The sequence below is a fragment of the Pan paniscus genome, chromosome 7, assembly GCF_029289425.2.
Source record: "Pan paniscus chromosome 7, NHGRI_mPanPan1-v2.0_pri, whole genome shotgun sequence".
Lineage (NCBI taxonomy): Eukaryota > Metazoa > Chordata > Mammalia > Primates > Hominidae > Pan > Pan paniscus.
Genome location: NC_073256.2, coordinates 31,937,725 through 31,959,745, shown reverse-complemented (window position 1 = coordinate 31,959,745; position 22,021 = coordinate 31,937,725). Strand labels below are relative to the sequence as shown.

At 35.4% G+C, this 22,021-nt stretch overlaps 1 protein-coding gene across 6 annotated transcripts in view; it reads left to right on the top strand.

Moving 5' to 3' along the window:
• Nucleotides 1-22,021, top strand: part of DLC1 (DLC1 Rho GTPase activating protein) — a 527,425-nt gene that overhangs the window by 86,706 nt on the left and 418,698 nt on the right. For 2 of the 6 annotated variants that reach the window (XM_063606660.1, XM_063606662.1), the window contains exons 1-2: nt 1,683-1,963; nt 17,292-18,439. In XM_063606660.1, the coding sequence (XP_063462730.1) occupies nt 17,417-18,439 (1,023 nt within the window). In that variant the 5' untranslated portion in view covers nt 1,683-1,963; nt 17,292-17,416. Of the gene's footprint in view, nt 1-1,672; nt 2,817-17,291; nt 18,440-22,021 lie in introns of those variants that run through there. The other 4 variants (XM_063606661.1, XM_063606663.1, XM_034965672.3 and 1 more) reach the window with 3 other exon arrangements.

Below are 22,021 nucleotides of genomic sequence, written 5' to 3'. Positions count from 1 at the left end.
TTTTGTGTAGAAAAGGGTATGTTTATGAGAAACTTACTAACAAGAGTTTCTAGATATCTAAAAGGCATTTGTGAACAGAGTTTTCTTGTTTTCTCAAGCCAATAGAAATAGAAACAAAACTAAAGTATATGGCGCGGGGTACAGTATTCATGAACAAAATGTAGCTAAGAATTAGCATGATGCTGATATAAAATTGAGTAACCACTGTATATCAGTACTAAAGGCAGTGACAGAGATAGAGATATCAAGTTATATTAGGAAAGACATAATATCAATTCTCATTCCTTTCTTCTCCAGTGTTTTTCTTAGGGAAATAAACATAAATACACAAATATTTCTGCATATAAATTTCATCCTGCTTTCCAATATATAAGTTATGTGAAATTCTCTCTATTTTTAAAGAGAAACTATTAGAGTTTAAGAAGTCTTCCCAATTTAATAAAGAAATTAAATGGAAGTCAAGGAAGGCAGTTTATGGAGAAAAAATTAAAGCACAAAGCTTGGAGCTAGAAGATCTGAGTTCCAGTGTGGACCTGGGCACTTTGTATCATTTGACTGTGAGAAAATTGCTTCTCAATACTTTATTTGTAAAATAAAACATAAGAATACACGCAAAATTGTTGGAAAGATTAAATAGGCATAGTGTCAGTAGAAACACTTTGAATATGAATATAAATACTTTTTAAAGAATTTATGGAAGAACAGACTTCTTTCTTGGCCTACGGTTGAAGATTAAATTAAAGAAACCTAAATGCTCATGTTTTTAGTCAATAAGACTTTGATCTAAACTTTTAAAACTGCTTCTGACCAAATGTTTTTATTTGACTACTTCTCATCTTCAAACTCATGCACAGTATAAGTCATTCTTGCCATCTAACATGGGTCTAATATGGTTCATGATTTGCATTAACTTTGAGAGATTTTAGCTACCTAATAAGGAAAAAAATAGTAGTTAGAACCTTGTGCATCTTTGAGTTATCACCTACCCAATATTATCAGAAAGTACTACAAGATAGCCCTTGTCATATACAGGGATGGAGAATAACAGTGAACAATGAAAACTACTTACAATTTCAGAGAAGAACAGGATAGATCTTAGGGCCAACAAGTTTAAGATGTCTTTTACCTCTTGATATGTTACTCATTTTATCACATCCAACTGGAATTATTCTTGCACTTCTTATTATTGAAAGCTTCTAGAAATTTGCAAGAAGCAGATAGACCTAATAATTAATCTGATCATCAGTCCCCCCCAAAAAAATGCTTGAGTCATAAATAGTAGCAAAATCCATTGATTGTAAATAAAGTAGAAGGGAGACATGACTGAGCCATTTCCACCAAGCAAGATAATTAAAGTCAGAGATGCTGTTTCCTGCTTTCCTGGTATAAACAATGAAGCTGCTCTACTGGCCTCTCCACAGCCTGGATGTCCCAAAACCACCTCCCTCTTCTTTCCTTCCACATTCTCTAAAGAGGATTCTGGGTCATAAAGGAAGGAAAATTGGTGTAACTTCTTTCCTGAAACGACTTCAGCTTCCTCTGTGTTTGTATTTGTGATATCTTATTATAAGACGAGCTAACATCTATTATTAATTGATGCACTAATTAAAACCATACTTGCAGTTTCCATTAGCTTATTCCCTAAATTCTCCAGAGTTGCCTGTCTGGTTTTAATCAAAACCAAATGGTAGTCCAAATTCCCAGCCTGGAGCAGCTAGGAGGAAGTCATTCAAGGGAGGCACAAGAAAGCAGAAAAGATAAACAGATGATAGTTCACAAAATTTGTGACGGACGAAGGATGCAGATACCATGAGCGGCTTTAGAGATGTGATTCAGGAACGCTGCCATGCTAGATGGAAGCAGTTGTAAGTGTTTAATGTCAGCAAGACTCTAATACGATCAAGATGGAGCCTGTCTTCTGCTCCAGCACTGGATTTTTGTAACTGGAGGATTCTGACTAGAGGTAATGCGCTGCTGCATTTGCCATAACACAAACTATTTTAATTCTGTGAAGGATTCTTGTGATCAGAGAGATCTGGAAGAAATCGTTCTATTAACTGGATGCTTGGGATTTTACTTACAGATGGTCTCAGGGACAGAATGAAAAGCTGCAGCATTTCCAATTTTAAGTCATGTTCAGAAAAGTTTTTGCCATTTAGAAGAATTATGGTATTAAGGCTAAATTCATCTTGCTCTCTTAAAAGATCTTTTGAAATGAGAGCAAGCACAGGCATTTTGATTAAGCTGTGCATATACATTTAATATAGTGGAAAGGTTGTGGATAGAGAGAAAACTATGTTTTCTTTCTTTCTTTCTTTTTTCATGAGCAGTGTGGGATAGAAAAAGCTCTAGGACTTTATGACTCTCCAGCTAATCACCTCAAGAGCTTTGACAAAACTCACTTGAGTTCTGTGTAAAATCAGAACTCCTAAAACGCCCAGGCGGCTGGGCTGTCCCCTCCTCCCCTCTTTTCGTACAGCCTTTCTAGCATGCACACTCCTCAGAGGCAGGAAATACTTTCCAGGCAATCTGGGCCTGGTTGTGGAGGCCCCTTTTGCAAAACCTCAGTCTGAATTTAGTAGACAGAAGTCACTAGGAATGCCTTGACAGGATCCTGCCTTAGCTAAGGCTCCCTCCAGCTGCAGAGAGTGTTTTTGTTAGACTCACACACTGCGTGAAACTGCTCAGAATAGAGCCATGATCTCAACCACGAAATGGGAACTTAGATTTTGGAGAAACTAACGGGGACGGACTTCTTTCCTAGCCTGAGTGTTGAGCAGTGTCATGCCTTGGCGTTTCAGCTCCTCGTTGTCTAGGTAAGACGCTATGGACTATCTTTATGCTTTGAGGCGGTCTTTGAAGAGGCAGAAAGATTGAGATAAATGTTAGCATCTTGCACGGAGTTGGTGACTTCCTAGGTTTTAGAGCAAAGCCATAAAATCAGAAGTGGAAAATGTTTGATAAGTAGAAAATTGTGAGTCAATTCGTTTTAGCAAACTGTCAGTTCTAAAACAGGCTCCATATAGATTTAACTCTTTTCCTCCATAAAGTAAGATTTTATTTTTATCCCTTTTTATGTTTAACTTATTTATTAATTGAGCTGTCGGATCAGTTTTCCTATTTCTTGGCATAACGTGAAACAAATACATTTTCTCACACATCAGTGTGAGGTGTAAATGAATTCCTCCCCTACCTTCCTTTGCCAACAGGGAGAGTAGAAAGCACCCGAGTGACTTTTGCTTAATAATCAGTCTCCAAAGAGTATTTTGTGTCTCATTTAAAACTACGAAGATTGAATTTCTTATTATTTTACCCAAGCCAGTTTCAACCATATGTCAAGCTTCTCCTGTACAGCTTAAAAGGTTCATTTAAAAAAAAAAAAGTAAACACGTGAAATTTCAGGAATTATTTCTGTCCTAAATAGTATTTAATCTGAGTTTTGGAAATTTAAATGTCGGAATCGAATTTAGTTTATATTAATTTTCCTGGATTCACTGCTTGCTCCGGTCACATTTTGTGTAATATTTTGAATAACTGAAGTCAATCTCAGTGACACTGACATTCATTATAACTCTTTTAAGGCAGCCAGAAATCACTCCAGTCATATGGAAACTGTTTGTGTCCTTACTTATGTAATCGTAAAATTACATATCCACCTGACTGTAGTCTCTTTAAGGTAATCTTAAATGTTTAAATGTACAATATATTAGAAAAGAAGTTTAGTAATGACCGAAAAAGTGTGGACTTATAATGCATAAGATACTGTTATATTTCTGAATATTTATAATAAAATTCATCATTTTATAGAAATAAAATGCTACATAAAGGGAAGAAATATTCATGTACATTTTCAAATCTATTAGATGAATACAAAATATACTAAGTGAAAGATGGAGAGCTATTTTGACAGTTGGATCATAAGAAATGAAGTAACTGTTTTCATTATAAGTTTTTATATAGTACAAGGTGACCATCTGCTATATTAGCTATTCTCAAATTTTATGCTAGAATAACTTATATTGATAAATTTTAACTATTCACTGATAATTTGTGTTAAAACTTCTTAAATATGAGAAAAAGAATCTACTTTTTATATATGTGGAAGACAAAATACTGACTTATCTAAATTATGATTTAATTAAAATCTCCAAATGGAATTTCAGAGAAGGAAAGAACATAAGAGATGGTCTCCTCTAACAATGTCTTGAGGTTGTCTACAAGAAGCTGAGAAATGGGATTTAAAAGTGACCTGTCCAAGGTCACACCTCTAGCTAGTAGAAGGGATGACAGCAGAACCACAGTGCCCTGATTCATAATTCAGATATCTTTTTATCCCATCATCCTGCCTCCCATAATAATTATGCATAATGAAGTATGAACATGTCCAGTAGAAGGGTGCTTTGCAGACAGAAGTTTGTAGTTCCTCTAATTTAAAAAAAAAAAAAAAGGGTAAAACTGTCACCAATGTTAATTATGTGGGAAAAAAAAACCTAACTTAAAAAAAAACAAATCAGTATGCCTTCAATAAACACTTTACAGTAGTAACTTGCTTTATGACTATTTTATCATATTTGATGTTTATGTCAAGAAAATCAATCCATATGCTAATAATTATATTAATTTTAATCTGATGTTTCTTTAAAAATAGAGCTAGAAAACAGCTTTTCTAATTTGTATCCTTGTACTCAAATGATCATAATGAAACTGTCCCAACCAATGACTTTCAGAGGCAATTTTACAGCAAACCCCCCAGACATCCTTTCTTCTATCTAGCCTAAATCATTGTTGCTGTAGCTTATTTCAAGTTCTATGTGGGTCTTTTCACTAAATATATAAAAAGCCTAAGTTGACATATAAAAAATATGTTTACATTTCTCCAGCATGTTTGCAATCCCTTAATTGATTTGTATGTCTACTCTAAGCCTTCTACAAAGTCATTTAATTGTAGAATGCAGAATTTTTACAGTATATAAATAAATGTCTGACCAACGTGGTATAAAATGGGAGCGTGGGCTATTTCATCTGCATCATACTTCATATATGACAATATTTGTTGCTGTGTGTGCTGAAGCAGTATACCTTCTCAGACAAGACCCTTTCTCATAAACGTAACACATTCCATTTCTAATAGCTGCCATTTCCTTAGAGAGAATGTGTCATGATACTTTTTCTTTCCATTTTCATGACCAGATTGAGTTTCCTGATGTTATTACTACTTAAAAGAGACACTATTCAACACTTCCTTTCAATGTCACCACACTCTACATTATTGGAATGAGAAATAAGTGCAGTAAAGTGGTGGCCCTTATAGCTGACTGCATGATTCCTAGAAGGCCTAGTAAAAGATAGCACATCACTTCATTTTCTTCATAAGGACATTATAATTTTAAAAAAAGAATTTTTTCTGTCTCTGTCTATACCTACGCATACCATATAACTCACTACAAATACTTATGGGATGGTTTAATCTTATTCATAGAGTTTTAGATCTTACAGGCTTAAAATAGGTCAAAAATTGATCATTTGAAATTTGTCTTTTGTTTGTTTTTTATTTGTTTCCTCTTGAAAAATGAGTGATGTCAGCGTTATAAAATGAGAATCACTCTTTAAAAACTATTACAGTATGGCAAAGTTCCAAATGACCAAGATCTAGATCAGGGATTTTATTATCAAAATAGAGACATGTCAAGAATTGCACATGAGAATTGGAAGAGGACAAGGGAACACTGAAAACTTTCAAATTTGAGGGAAGTAGTGTGAATATTGGGCCTGCTTTCCCCACACGAAAGATAAGCCCCTTGCACAAACAACATAGACCAAACAGAGTTACAGAGAAGAATGACTCTTGATTGACTTTGGTGTGATAGAGAAATACAGTGTTTACTTCTATGGTTCTGTTTTGGCTTTCAACTGATAGTTTACAGAGTTTTGATAAATAAATGGGCTAATTTTTAAGAAAGTTAAACAGAATAATAATGAATAAACTAGGATCTTGAGACCCAGTTAAAAAAGATTGTTAATTTTGATTCAGTGGATTAGAGTATATAAATGAACTTTAAAAGATTAAACAGTGACTCAAATGCCAAAAAAAAAAAGCTGAAAGATAATGTAAACAGCATGCATATGAACTTGCTCATTAATTGAGATAAATGGGTGGAAAAGACAATTGTATGTGTGAAAAGGTTGTTTCTGTATTAGCTTGAAATAACAAAGTGTTTTAGCAATGCAATTCAAATAATTCAAAGAGAAAATCAGCCCTGTTAATGGAAATGAGATAGAAAAGAAGTAGGAAGATCAAACAGCAGGTTTAGATACTCAATTAGTGTTTCTTTTATTCCCAGCAATTAGCAAAATACCTAGCTTGTCAGGAATTATCAACACTTATTTGTCAATAAATGTTTGTGAAATGAATGTAAGGAAAAGCGAAGGAAAACAAAAGAAAGGAAAACCAGGGTTGAGGAATGGTAATGTGTGGGAGTTGGACTTCTTTCTTATTTTCCAGACATCCTGTAATAATAGAATAATAATTTCTAAAGGGGAAGGAAAATAAGAGGTTGGAAAGAGTCATCAGAGCCTGGGGCCAGAGGTTAACAACACTCTCATTAGATGACATTTCAAGTTCATTAAGCACCAGAAGGAAGCATAGGCATCCAGAAATGGTTTGAAATTAAAAGTTACATGAGGCCAGTGAGAACAGAGCACTAGTGAATTTTCCACATTTTAAATGGGGTAGTGTACCGAAAAAAATAATGGACAAAGTTAGAAAACTGGCTCTGATTTCCTCTTTACCACTTGACGCTCTGTGATTTGATGTTTGCCCCGTAACTACTTTGAGTTTCTGCTTTTTATTAGTAAAGTATGGGATTTCCAGGTCATGTTAGGCATTAGATTAGATTTCATGTGTGCAAATTGTTTTGCATACAGTATAATCAACAAACCCTTGTTTAAAAAGGCATAAGTCAATTAATCAAGAAAGAATATGGGAGGCCAAGGCAGTCAGATCACCTGAGGTCAAGAATTCGAGACCAGCCTGACCAACATGGTGAAACCCCATCTCTACAGAAAATACACAAAACTTTAGCCGGGCATGGTAGCAGGCACCTGTAATCCCAGCTGCTCAGGAGGCTGAGGCAGGAGATCACTTGAATCTGGGAGGTGAAGGTTGCAGTGAGCCAAAATTGTGCCATCGCACTCCAGACTGGGCGACAAGAGCAAAACTTCATCTCAGGAAAAAAAAAAAAAAAAAAGAATAAAGAATAATTGTGTTTCACTCACATTTTGTTCTAATCACTCATCTATATTGAAATATCATGGATATAGAAGAGATAGTTTCAGCTCATACTCAGCCCTGGATTCTGCAGCTAAGGTCAGTTGAAAGCTAAAGGAGTCATCATCACCATCACCATCACCATCATCATGATCAAGTCACTTTACATCTAGTGAGTGCTTGAAACGTGCCATGGACTAAGTGTTCTACATATATTATAATCTCATTGTTATTAACTCATTATCATTTTCCCCTCAACAGTTTTTTCATTATTCCCATTGCAGAACTGAGAAAACTGAGGTACACAGAATTTAGGTAACCAACCCTAATCACCAGGGGAAAAAAAAGTTATTTCACAGACATCCTCATAAAAATGGGAGAGAATTCCTGCCCACCAGTATGTATTTGACACTGAGCTAGTTAATCAGTCCTGCCAAAATTCTTCCCTATCAAATTAGAGCAATAATGGTATTTGTTTCCTACAACATTTGCATTACTGCTAAAGGAGATAGCTTCTAAGTAACACACCGAATACAGTACTTGGCCCATAATAAGTGCTTAATTAATTGAAGGATTTTTTTTACTATAGTTATCTTTATAAGTTTCTAATGCACTTAATATTTCTTAGGTATTAAGAAAAACACTTGGTGATAAAAATAAGCTCAAACATTTATAGGTAGATGACAAAATTAAGATGAGATGATAGAGATGTATGGAAGACAAAAGTTGATAGCAGAGACATTGACCCCAGGTAGGACACCAAGCTAACAGAAGTAATTACGTTCCTAATGACATCTTGTTCCTGATTTCAGTGAAAATTGTGCTTACGGAATGACTAAAAATGTAATTCCCTACTGTCAACTTGCTATCTGAGCACCTGTGCTGATGTAGCTATATCTGTTATTTACGCGGAGTGATTACTGTGTCTACTGTTGGAGTGTTCTTAGAAATGATAGCAAAGCTAAAAATAAAGTGAGCACTTAAAGCAAAACCGCATCTCACCATGATGATGATAAAACATTATAATCAGTGTTCCTTGTTGAATAAAAATATCTTTTTATAATACAGCAAACCACATTTCAATCATACTGCTTTGCCATCAATAATAAAAAGGTCAGCCACACGTTTAATATCAACTTTAACCCTAGACTATTTCCTGTTACATGAAAAATTTCAAGTGAAACAAGATCAGAGGAAAGGCAATACTTTTCTTTATTGTAAGAGGTTCTACAGAAAAGAGATATTATGGCAAAGAAGATAATTATTCATTAATGAATTTATTTGCAGAATTAATCTAAGGTACAATGTATTTGTAAATGCCCAAATTATTCTGCATAGGATCAAACAGTACTATTAAGAAGATTGCATACTTAAAAAAAAAAAACATGGAGATCCAAATAAAACATAGATACTTAGAAATTACTACATCTGGCCGGGCGTGGTGGCTCACGCCTGTAATCCCAGCACTTTGGGAGGCCGAGGTGGGCAGATAACGAGGTCAGGAGATCAAGACCATCCTGGCTAACACAGTGAAACCCTGTCTCTACTAAAAATACAAAAAAATTAGCCGGGCTTGGTGATGGGCACCTGTAGTCCCAGTTACTGAGGAGGCTGAAGCAGGGGAATGGCATGAACTCGGGAGGCAGAGCTTGCAGTGAGCCCAGATCGCGCCACTGCACTCCAGCCTGGGCGACAGAGCGAGACTCCGTCTCAAAAAAAAAAAAAAAGAAAAAGAAGTTACTACATCCATAAAGCAATATTGTCCCACATGGCTCTGTTAATTCTGGGATCTCCTAGAAACCAATATCCCCAGAAAGATCTCAGTGATATCAGGAGAATATCATAAAATATTCCCAGTTTCCTCAAATTACATGAGGGTTGCTTAAGAAAATGTTAAGAGAATCTCCAAATCTGGCTGACTTGAGCCATAAAGTGGGTGGTAATTCAAACACTGCCAGTATCTGCTCTCCTCTCTGCAAGAAAATTAGACACTACTGGAAGCGACATTAAATAGCAGCAACCTGGACGTAAAAATAGAGCACCGCTGAAATAATAGCCTGCAGTTTTGCAACACCCTGCTCTTTTCTCATGAGCTGACTTCTAGTGGATTGAAAGAGTTAACTTTCAAATTTGCCTGAATCACTGAGGGCTAAGAATGAGAAAAAAAAAATGTTTTAAGTTGAGTAAAAATTCAGATATACCTAAAAATGGGTTAACAACAAAATAATATTTTTCAGCTGGGTACCTATTTCTTCATTTTTCTTCTAAAGACTAAACCTGATGGAAGGTTGGATGTGTCTTTTGGAAAAAGTGATACACTACTTATTCCCCTTACTTGGCTCATTATAGATGACTTATTCTTTAATTTGGTAGTTTTTGATGCTTTCCAGACAGCCTAAAGACAGGGAAGCTACTTCATATATAATAGTTTAATCTCCATTAAGCAATTTGCCAATAAAACTTTTAACAGGGATTCATGTTTTCCACTAACATGTAATGAGGTATAACAAGTACATTCCAGCATTAAACAAAGTATGTAAAAGTAGAGGAATAATGATTTTGTGTGGGATTAAGACACATATTGCTACTAAAGAAAGGGAATCTGCATGAAATCATATGGAGGTAAATTCTTGCATCATGTTATTAAATGTTGATCCACCCACAGTCTAATTCTAGTCTTGTCTAATTTAGATTAGATAACATGAATATTTTAAAGGAAAAACACTAATTGTTTTTTACTGAAAGTTGGCTGTCTGGACTAGACTCATAGAAATGCTTTTTAGAAATGTGCTCTTACGGTTTTTGCTATTTGTTTGTGTATTTACATAAAGGAATTAAGAAACATAATATCTTCCCTGGGCTTTCTGGCTTCTCCTAAGCATATGTCAATTCAGTTTGGCCGTAAAGAGCATTCCTCTTCATTTATCACTGAGCTGTGTGGCAGTGGGAAGGCGCCCAAATGTACACAATTTAGTTTGCTAGGTAATTTGTTCTTTGACATTATCATTAAGAAAATGGGTTTCATTTTGGCTTCCACAAATGCTCTTTGTAATGAAGATTTACTTTGACATGAGTTGAAGAACTATATTAAGTTGTGCTCCTGTGATCATGTCTGTTTCCAGGTTGTTGATTGTCTTTTCTAGTTGCCTAATTCAATTCAGTAAGTGTTTTGGGGGCACATACGATGTACACGTGTGACTCCTCAAGAGTAGGCTAAGATACAGTAAGATTTCATATCATTACCAGATGTTCAGGTTTCCAACATATGCATCTTACCAAGGTGACCCTCACCACGTAGCAACAAAATGTGCCAAATGTAGAGATGTCTTCTTCTTCGTTCAAATGCCGAGAGAGCATTTTAGAAACTGTTAAGTTGCGTTTAATTAACATGAGATTATTTCCCTTACATCTTCTCTTCCTTCCCACAGTGACTAAGCACATGCTATGCGATAGCTGTTTTATGTAAGTGTGTGTGTATATTTATATACATACATATGCACACATATATATTTGGGTGCATGTGTCTCTCTGTGTGTATATATGTGTATATATATATATATATATATATATATACACACACGTGTGTGTATGTGTCTGTGTGTGTGTGTCCATGTATGTGTATGTGTATAAAGCAGTAGGTGGAGAACACGACCTAGAAATTTAACATGGGATGGCTAATCAGGATGAAAAACTCTAAGGGAAACCAGAAGTAATTCTAGCTATCTAAGGAAGAAGTAAGAAAAGAAAAGTAAAATGGCAGTACTGTTATGTCTTTATTTTCCCTTCCATTAAATATTCAGGATATTTAATAGAATATCCTAGAGTCAATCATGCGTTCATTTATTTATATCGATATATATGTGTATACACACACACACTCTCACAACCCAGAAGTCAATAGCGTGTTCATTTATACATATGTGTGTGTTTACATATACATATTTATGTGTGCATGTATTTGTATACATATGTGTATCTATGTGTGTGTATACACACATATATATATCACATGTATTCTCAAAGGACTGCTTTATGTATACACACACATATATGTATCACATGTATTCTCAAAGGACTGCTTTATATATACACACACACATATATGTATCACATGTATTCTCAAAGGACAAAATAAGATACCTGCATTTGATGGGATGAATACAAAAGTTGCCATCTTTCCAAGTACTGTGAGTGAGGGATTCAGGAAAAGTGGGAATTTGAGTGAGAATTCCCCATTTATGTGCATTTACTAATGTAATGCTATTTATATGTTATTTTATGTATCTTAAACTTCTATTCAGATAACATTTTAGGAAAACTATGGCTTAGACAATTCCTAAGAATACCTGTTCCAAATGTGAGGAATTCCCCAGGAGAGTTAGGGAAGGAAAGGAAACTGAAAGAACTGACCTAAGAATCTCGTAGAAATTGTGCTGACATTGGTGACATAAGATAAATATCCAAACTGGCACCTTTTCTTTGCTACGTACATGAGACTGGTGTTTGTGTAATTGCGAGGGGATGCTGTGGTGAGGGGGAATGGGGCAAAAAGAATAGTTTGGCCCCACCAGACATATTGCAGAAGAACTGCAGCCGTGTTTATGTATCAACTTAACCTTAAAATTCCTGCTGTAGAACATTTTAAAATTTAAATTATTTTTAGCATGAATTCTGAAATCCAGAGATAAGACTTTCTTAGCAAATGGCACACAATATCATAATACTTTAAATTATTTTAGCTATATCTTCTGATATTTAACTCTGTATTTCTAAACAATATGATTGTACTATGATTTTTTTTTCTATTTTAAACATTATCTGTTAACTTCCTGCTACAGAAAGTGACTATCTCCCTTAAATTATTTTCCCTGCTCTCCCTAATCTCACTCCTCACAGAATCCTATGCACTGAAAATCATTGCTTCATATGTTTTGGTTAATTTAATGTTTACTATTTGCATTATTTTGACTACATGAAAAAAATTAGCCACAGCTTATGGAGTATGCTATAATTATATTTTCCTTCTTGTAAAACTATTTTTCCTGTGGTTGATAATTGATATCCCTAGTGTTCTCTATAACTATTAATAATTCTTCCATCTAAATTGCTTGACTTTATTATAAAATTCCTCTCAATATGTCATATATAATTTATTATTTCCCTTTTTTAGAGACATCTCCCAGAGACAACTTTAGGAGTTATGTGAAATGATTGACCACTGGACTTGCTACACAACTTTTATCCTGAAAATTCTATACCTTCCTCACTTGTGCTGAATTCTTGGCTTCCTTTTGCCATGTCTTTCCCACTGTGTTTATTTTTTAATTTGGGGGTAGCTATCTCTCCAGTAGCTTTTGAGAAGAGGTTAAAAAAAAAGTAAGACTTTTCATATAATTTTAAGGCAGACATAATTTCCCATCCAAATTTTGAAGTCGTATTTGCCTGTCGTCTTCCCTGCACTGTTACTTTTGACAAATCTGATACCATTGATTCCCAGCTCCTAATACATCATCTCCTTTTCTCTTTCTCCGATTACATTCAGAACCATTTGCTTACCTCCTATGTTCTGAAAATTCACAACGATATTTCTTATGTGGTCTATTTTTCTTTCTGGTACCATTGCATCCTCATGAGTTCCCTTCGATCGGAAGACTTGAATCATTTGTTCTGGGACACATGCTAAAATTGTTTTCTTTGAAAAATTTCTTCTCTTAATGTTCTCTGAAGGCCGGGCGCGGTGGCTCACGCCTGTAATCCCAACAGTTTGGGAGGCCGAGGCAGGTGGATCATCTGAGGTCAGGAGTTCGAGATCAGCCTCACCAACATGAAGAAAACTGTCTCTAGTAAAAATAAAAAATTATCCTGGCGTTGTGGCACATGCCTGTAATCCCAGCTACTCGGGAGGCTGAGGCAGGAGAATCACTTGAACCCAGGAGGCAGAGGTTGCAGTGAGCCGAGATCGCGCCATTGCACTCCAGCCTGGGCAACAAGAGTGAAACTCTGTTTAAAAAAAAAAAAAAAAAAAAAAAAAAAAAAAAAAATTCTCTGAAATGTTTCTGATAAATGTTACCCTCCAAGGTAACTAGTGAGTTTTCGAGTTGCAAGCAATTCTCTGGAGTTTATTGTTACCTCTGTTATCTTTTCCAAAGAGGTAGCTCTAGAATAGTAGAAATCTGAAGCCAGAAAGAAAGGAAGATTTCTTCTATCCATTAGGAAACTGTACCTCAAATACCATTTGACTTGAACGTTCTGGAGGCAGAAAACTTACCACAGATAGATAGATATTTACCACAGATAGATATCCATGATAGAACTTTAACTTTGTAACTATTATCCTTGTCTACAGGAGTTTCTCCCACAAAATTGGTAAGCTTCAGTAGCAAAGGTAGACTATACAGTTCAGGTTTATATTCCTAATGTTTAGACAAGTTTCTGCCACTCACTGGGTACTAAATAAATGCTTGATGAATAGTGATTATGATGTAACTACTGTCAGTTCTACAGACTGAACACTTGATTTCAGCCAGTGGTACTTCATCTGCACCTTGCTCTCTCAGGCTGTAGAATCAGCAGTAGTAATTATTATCAAGCTCTTCTTTTCTAAGAACAATTGGCAGGCCAAATTATAAGGTGGTCTTCTATTTCAGAGACAAGTGCAAAAATAGAGCATGATCGTTTGATATCAAATATAGATCAGTCATTTTCAAACTAGAATGTCTCCAATTGTTAAATACGGTAACATTTAATTTGTTTAATTTATTATTATTATTTTTTTTTTTGCTCTATCACCCAGGCAAGAGTGCAGTGGTGCGATCATGGCTCACTGCAGTCTTGACCTCCTGGGCTCAAGCAATCCTCCCACCTCAGCCTCCCAAGTTGCTGGGTCTACAGGTGCACGCCACCACTCCTGGCTAATTTTTGCATTTTTTGTAGAAACATCATCTCCCTATGTTACCCAGGCTGGTCTGAAACTCCTGGCTCAAGTGATCCGCACACCTCAGCCTCCCAAAGTGCTGGGATTACAGGCGTGAGCCATCATGCCCAGTAATTTTGTTCAACTTTAATGTATATATTGTATGCTATAAAACTCTTACGTTAAGGCATGGTAAGTGTTACAAAATTAACCCAAACAATGAATTCAAAATCATGCACGAATATCACAAATTTGGAAATTTCAAAAGTATTTTCCAGAATCATAGCATCATTAGAAGTACATACAGTCTCTTGTGATGTTAATGTCACGGTGCTTGAACACATGAATTTAAGAAGTGAAAAATCCCCATGGAAATTCACTTCATAAAACCAACATCCTGAAATGACCTACACTTTTCCAGATCCTCCATCCAAATCCTCAGCAACTGAGCTCATTCTGAATGAAACTGCATGAATAGGATTACAAAAGAAATGTAATAGAAATCTGAAAAATAAGTAGTCAGTTTTTTGAAATGTAATTTTAAATAAGGCGGCCCAGTGAGGAGGCTCACAGGAGAAGTCAGTCTTTTACAAAGATTTCTCTCTATTAGGGGATAGATTGTAATCAATTCAGATGATTTAGGAAATGAGACCTATAAACTCAGATGTGATTGACAATAATCTAATGCTCCTATTTATTAATAATCTGGTCTTTAAATCATAGAGACAGATTTAACTATAAATCTTACAAATCAAAATTTAAATAGAAACTGGATAGGAGAGCTTGCAGACATTCATTTTTTTAAAAAAACTATCAGACCACATGACATGGAATGAATGAAGATGCCAAATGTAATAATGATGGTTATGAAAATTGAGAAATTGCATATCTTAAAAATAAAAGTGTACACTTACAGAAATGATTTGGAAATGTTCAAAGCACCTAGATTAGAAACGAAAGCAAGAAGAGTTAATGCTTTATTGGATTTGTCTTATTTATAGTCTCTCTTTCCAGTTAGATTGTCTCAGAACTTGTTGAACTATTATAGACTCTCTTTCCAGTTAGATTGTCTCAGAACTTGTTGAACTATCTTCCTTTGATTTGACAGAAATACTTACCTACTTGTCAAGGTTGAGTGACAGAAATTAATGAATATTATTGTCAAGTGTTAAAGGCAAAATTTTTGTGTAATTCTTTTTGCCTAAAAAGTTAATAAAACTATATTTCTTCTTAGTAAAAGAAATGAAACCAGAATTCAGGCTCAACTTAAAATATAAATGTGGCTTAGGAGTGACATCGTAATACCACTTGGCATTTCTTAAGTGAGCCGGCTCTTTCTACACTGGATAAAAATAAAGAGAGAAAAGTATCTAAAACCCTATTACCTCCCAAATGTGCCCATGAAAGCAGAAATTTTCTGGCTTGCATCTATGCGTTCTTTCCACTTTCCGTAGCCTCCCACGTTATAATGACTTATGCATGGAATTCAGAGATTTTATATTTTCTTTTGAGTGCAGAGTGAACGTCAACATGGAAAATGTGAAGGCTGACCACTTTTCAAGATGGCCACAGACCTTTGAGGGAACCAAATAGTATCCAGAAAGATACTTGGTCAGGCTGGGATACTAAAATTCTAGCACATGTCAATTTCGCCAGTTTTTACAGAGTGGAAATATTTACCTCTCAGGCATGTGCTTAGTCAGAACAGCTCGAAATTTTTGTTGGGGAGTCAAGGCCCTTTACAATAGAATAGACTAAAGAGATCGAAAATCAGTATAGCAGTTAATCTTGTTTATAGCAGAAATCAGTAACTCAACCCATGTTGTGTGCTGACAGTTCTCATGTGAAGTAAAAACTAAAAGTGTCTGCTCTGTGAACGGGATTTTTCTTTTACAGTCCAATAATATAGTTTCATTGTGGGGCAAAATTTGGGTTAGTCATTTTTATAAGGTTGAGTTGACACTGGTATTATTTCTTTCCTTTAACTAAGGGTTTGAAGAATTCAAGGCAAAAATTTGGGTACCTGGTATGTGTTTATATTCTAAGCTTGTCTTATGCATGATTTTCTTGTTTACTTAAATTTTATGGCCATATTCTAACAGAAATATGCAAACTAAACTTCTTATAAGCCAAACAGAATGAGACTGAAGTTTCTGAAGAATAGTCCCAATTGTCTTATAGTCATATCTTCCTTTATGTTCACTTGAATTCTTGCATAAAATATTTAGAGTTTACACATACTAAAGTTATGTGGGAAGAAGGGATGAAGGTAGAATCTCATAATTCCATGGAGACAATGAAGTTTGTTGACTATCTCAGTCTGGGCCTTAGAAGCAGGACCAAGTTTGAATCTAGGCTCACTTGCTACATGTATAACTTTAGAAAATTATTTAATTTCCCTTAAGCTTCAAAAATACCAGCTTGCAAGCTAGTAGTAGCAGTAGTAGGATGCATGTACAGATGTATCTGTCCTAAGGCACTGTAAATGGTATGTGTTATGCTTTCTAATCCATGCATTGTGTGTTAATATGTGCTAAACTGGATTATTCCATGTTTCTTAGTCACTCCCTGGAGTAACTACATACTGGTCGTTTGGGTTCGGTGTTAGCTCCTTCACACACTAATACATTACACATGCTGTCTCTATAGCTCAAGTTTTGCATGAACAGTTCCCTGGTGGCTTTCGCTGTGATTCAAACCAAACAGTGAATAGATTTATTTAACAACTTGTGTTCACAAAAGTAAATCAGGAAAGCATGCAAGCCAGAACAATGTTTCTTCCAGTGATTTTTATTAAGTATTGCATTTCACATATTTTCTTAATGGAGTTTTAAATGTTCAGTATTTGTATCTTTATTCATTAATGGACCAATCCAACTGCCTTTAAAGGCCTTTAAAAGTATTGCTGATGATTTTTATCAGAAATATTCAATGTTAAATTTCCTTCTAGTATTAGGCTTCTTAAAGAAATGACGTTATTAAAGCTACTAAACAGAAGCTTTATAAAATCTCTTAACTTTGATAGCATAGATTAAGTTTTCTCTTTTCTAAGATATATTTTGACTTTAGAAACGTATCTGCGACTACATATTTTTTTGAATTTTTTAATAGGTTGTGAAATGACAGAACTCATTCGCTTCTTTGATTGGTGATTTTGAAATAATCTTTCATCAAGTTCCATCTCCTTTACCCTCATATGGAATATATCTCTCTGTCTGTTGTTAAACTACGATGACATGTCTGTAGCTATCAGAAAGAGAAGCTGGGAAGAACATGTGACCCACTGGATGGGACAGCCTTTTAATTCTGATGATTGTAACACAGCATGTCATCATGGACTAGTAGCTGACAGCTTGCAGGCAAGTATGGAAAAAGATGCAACTCTAAATGTGGACCGCAAAGAAAAGTGTGTTTCACTACCTGACTGCTGTCATGGATCAGAGCTGAGAGATTTTCCTGGGAGGCCAATGGGTCATCTTTCAAAGGATGTGGACGAAAATGACAGCCATGAAGGTGAAGATCAGTTTCTTTCTCTGGAAGCCAGCACAGAAACACTAGTGCATGTTTCTGATGAGGATAACAATTCTGATTTATGCCTTACAGATGATAAACAGGTTTTAAATACCCAAGGGCAGAAAACATCAGGCCAACATGTGATCCAAGGAGCAGGCTCCTTAGAAAAGGCACTGCCCATCATACAAAGTAACCAAGTTTCTTCTAACTCCTGGGGAATAGCTGGTGAAACTGAATTAGCACTGGTAAAAGAAAGTGGGGAGAGAAAAGTTACTGACTCTATAAGTAAAAGCCTGGAGCTTTGCAATGAAATAAGCTTAAGTGAAATAAACGATGCACCCAAAGTAAATGCAGTGGATACTTTGAATGTGAAAGATATTGCACCTGAGAAACAATTGCTTAACTCTGCTGTAATTGCTCAGCAACGAAGGAAACCTGATCCCCCTAAAGATGAAAATGAAAGAAGCACCTGCAATGTAGTACAAGATGAGTTCTTGGATATTCCTTGCACAAACAGAGGACTGCCATTATTAAAAACAAATTTTGGAAGCTGCCTTCTGCAGCCTCCTTCCTGCCTCAATGGAATGTCAGCTGAAAATGGCCTGGAGAAGAGTGGTTTTTCACAACATCAAAACAAAAGTCCACCAAAGGTCAAGGCAGAAGATGGCATGCAGTGTTTACACTTAAAGGAGACCCTGGCCACCCAGGAACCCACAGATAACCAAGTCAGACTTCGTAAGAGAAAGGTAAGACATATGCACAGATTCTCTGGCTTTTGAAATTTTGTAAATATCCTTGGATTTATCAGTTATCATTTTGCTTGGATTAAACAGATATGAAGATGTTTCTTTTGCCCTGCTATGCAGATGCGTAATTCAAAGACTACTCACTTGGTCAAACCATCAAAATATGTAAAAATTAAAGAATAATAATCTATCCGTTTCACTAATAATGTGTATAATGGTTTATGAATATTCTATTTCAGAATTGTGTTGAAAACAGGATTGGTATCCCTTTCTTTAGTTGGAATTAAATAGCCACTAGATAGCTCATAGACATGCAATTCAAGGCATTCTGTAGAGTGATTTCTAATTCTTATAAAGAAAGTCATGGTACTGTTATAGCATTTATTTGGGCATATTTCTTTTTCTCTTCAAAAAGAGTATGTTTTCATAAGAAAAAAAGGTGGTATAAATCACATATTTAAAATAATCCCTTCACATATACAAAGGCTAAACTACTCCCACCCCCAAAATGTGCTGGTGCCATTTTAAGTGATACCCTGGCACACTCACCATCAATAGATATATCATAGTCTCTGTTTCTTGCCACAACTGTTACTTAACTGTCAACCAGAAAAGGCTAATAACCACAATTATGTTTTATGCTACAGCCCCTTTGGCTAATTCTAAAGATGCCATCCTCCCCTGCGAAGCTTTCAAGTGAGAGAAGCAAGGGCTAAGATGGTGCTACCTGAATTATGGTTTAGCAAGTGAACCCTTGACCAAAACCTGTCTTTTCTATAGAATTTCCCCACATTTTTCCAAAAACTGTAGAGTTATAGTCCTGATATAAGTCCAAGCACAGTTTCTTCTTCTATAAACCCCACATGGCCAGTGGCATGGAAGAAACCCTGCATTTTTGACACTGGTATGCACCGATTAAAACATATATCCTTGCCCCTCTCTTGATATATTCATCCATAACTGCAATTCTCCTAAACACAAAAGTAATGTTCTTTGTTCTGTTCAACTGGGGCTATCTACCTTGAGAGAGAAAAAAAAAATCTACTACTTTCTTTGTAGTGAAGAAATCTGGTTTTCATAGACTGTGGTTTTGCTAACAAACTAGATCAGTAATGTGTCGTGAGTTAGTTTAAATGAAGTCAAAGGCTTTACAGCAAAAATCAGTGTCCACAAGCTATATGCTAACAGAGCATTTTGTGCTTCTGGCAGACTCTCCCTTCCTTACATAAGTTTTATGAAAATCTTAATGCTCTATAAAGTTGTTATGATTAAACTGTTTAGATCACTTTTTCAAAAACTTTCATATATCCTATCAAATCTGTTTGAGGGAATGCTGTAATGACATAAGACAGTATTAACTGACCTATGGCATAGCTCCCCTAAAATAAAACAAACTCCACCCAACTGCCAATGGAAACATTAAACATTCCAGAAACATATACTCACCACTTGAACATTTATATCAATACTAAGAATGCTGGAAAGAATTTACTCTTGGACATGTCACTATAGCATGGTTGCCTTTTGAGAGTTATAATTATATCTCATTTACAAGTTCTAACTTAAATATTCTATTTTAAGCATTCTGTCATTCTAAAGTGTTGTGACATTGCCTGATGGAATATTTACTTTAACTCTACAACCCATTTAGGATGCCTTCTAATAAATAGATTAAATGAAAACTTTTAGGTTGGGAATTTATCCTAGAAAACTACAATTATGGGAGAAGCCCTTAGAACTAAAACGTGTAAGAATTTTTGTTTTATGCATTATTGGATGAGTGTTAAAATACCGTTGAATTGGCAATTCGCCATTTTTAGAAATTTACCAGAAGAAACAATAGAGCATATTCATAGAAAGATATGTACAGAGGTGTTCATCACTATACTGCATGTTACTGAAAGAAAAATGAAACAGTCTACATTTGCATCAATAAAGAATTTGTTTAGGCCAGGCGCGGTGTCTCATGCCTGTAATCCCAGCACTTTGGGAGGCCGAGGCAGGCGTATCACGAGGTCAGAAGATCGAGACCATCCCGGCTAACATGGTGAAACCCTGTCTCTACTAAAAATACAAAAAATTAGCCAGGCATGGTGGCAGGCGCCTATAGTCCCAGCTACTCGGGAGGCTGAGGCAGGAGAATGGCATGAACCCGGGAGGCGGAGCTTGCAGTGAGCGGAGATTGCACCACTGCACTCCAGCCTGGGTGACACAGCGAGACTCCGTCTCAAAAAAAAAAAAAAAAAAAAAAAAAAAAGAAATGGTCTAAGAATTTGTTTATTATTTATCTATTGTATGGAATGCTGTGCTTTCATTAAAAACATGGAGTCAGATCCAAGCACACTAACTTTTAAAGAGGCTCATAATATAGTACTGAAAAACAACAGTAGCAGACCAATATGTATAGACAGCCAAACCTCAATGTCAAAATGTGTGTGTGTAGGTATGTGTGTGTGTGTGTGTATATATATATGAATGTAGATAGTAATATAAACCTCTCTGTATGGCTGAATAATATGTGAAATCCTGGCTAAATAGGCACAAAATTGTTAACAGCAATTACATTGGATGAGTGGAATTAAAAGAACAGGAGGGGTTTTCACTTTTTACCCCATATAATCTTTATAAAAGATCACAGAATTATGTATGAAATGCATACACTGAACAGAAACACAAAAATAAAATAATATTTAGTATATAAACTGAGGCATTTTCTGCATGACACAAAACAACCTTTTATCTGCATTATTATTATGATTCTGCTTTTATAAATTATAAACAAATATTTATAAAGTTTTTCACACTATTAACAAGAGTTCTAATCTAGTTGATGCCTAATACTAGTGCAACTGGTTTAGAAGAGATAAGTTTTTTGGACACACACATGTGCCACATTTTCATGTCTGTAGGGAATGCAGTGGCAAATGGTCAAGTGGTAGAAAGAGTTTGCTAATTGTCTGTATATTTAAAACTGTTTGTCAGCCATAGTAATACCTGTAAGACAAGAACTTGGAAAAGTGAAATCAATTAAGGCTAATATCATTTTAGTTATGGAATTGTAATCAGCTCATTATCTGATAATCATGTGATTGAATCAAACCCTTCAATAAATTTGTGCACATTGATTTCTTTTGTCAAGATCACATCAAAGTTCTAAGACCTGAAGAAAAAAATAAAAGAGCTTATAAGGGGGATCTTCAAAATGTATTGAAATAGTGCTCTAGAGATATCACTGTACTTTTGATAAAAATTATCCTTCCTTGAAGCCCATAAATCTTAGCAGGAATTCATCGTTTTGCAAGGCTTAGTTTTCTTAGTTTCCAGTGATATTTCGGACTACCAGGGCTTAGTCACACATATATTTATTAGGAGTCTCAGTTGGAGGGGATTACATTTGTAGTATATGTACAAGTATATACCTTTATCTTTAGTATATATGTAGTATTAGGGGATCACAAATATTGACCTTTTAAGCCAATAATTCCTCTAAATAGGATGAAATATATAATGAAATTGAAGCCACTGATAACAAAGGAAAACCAAACAAATTGTGAGCAAATGTTAGTGAATGTGCCATAAGGT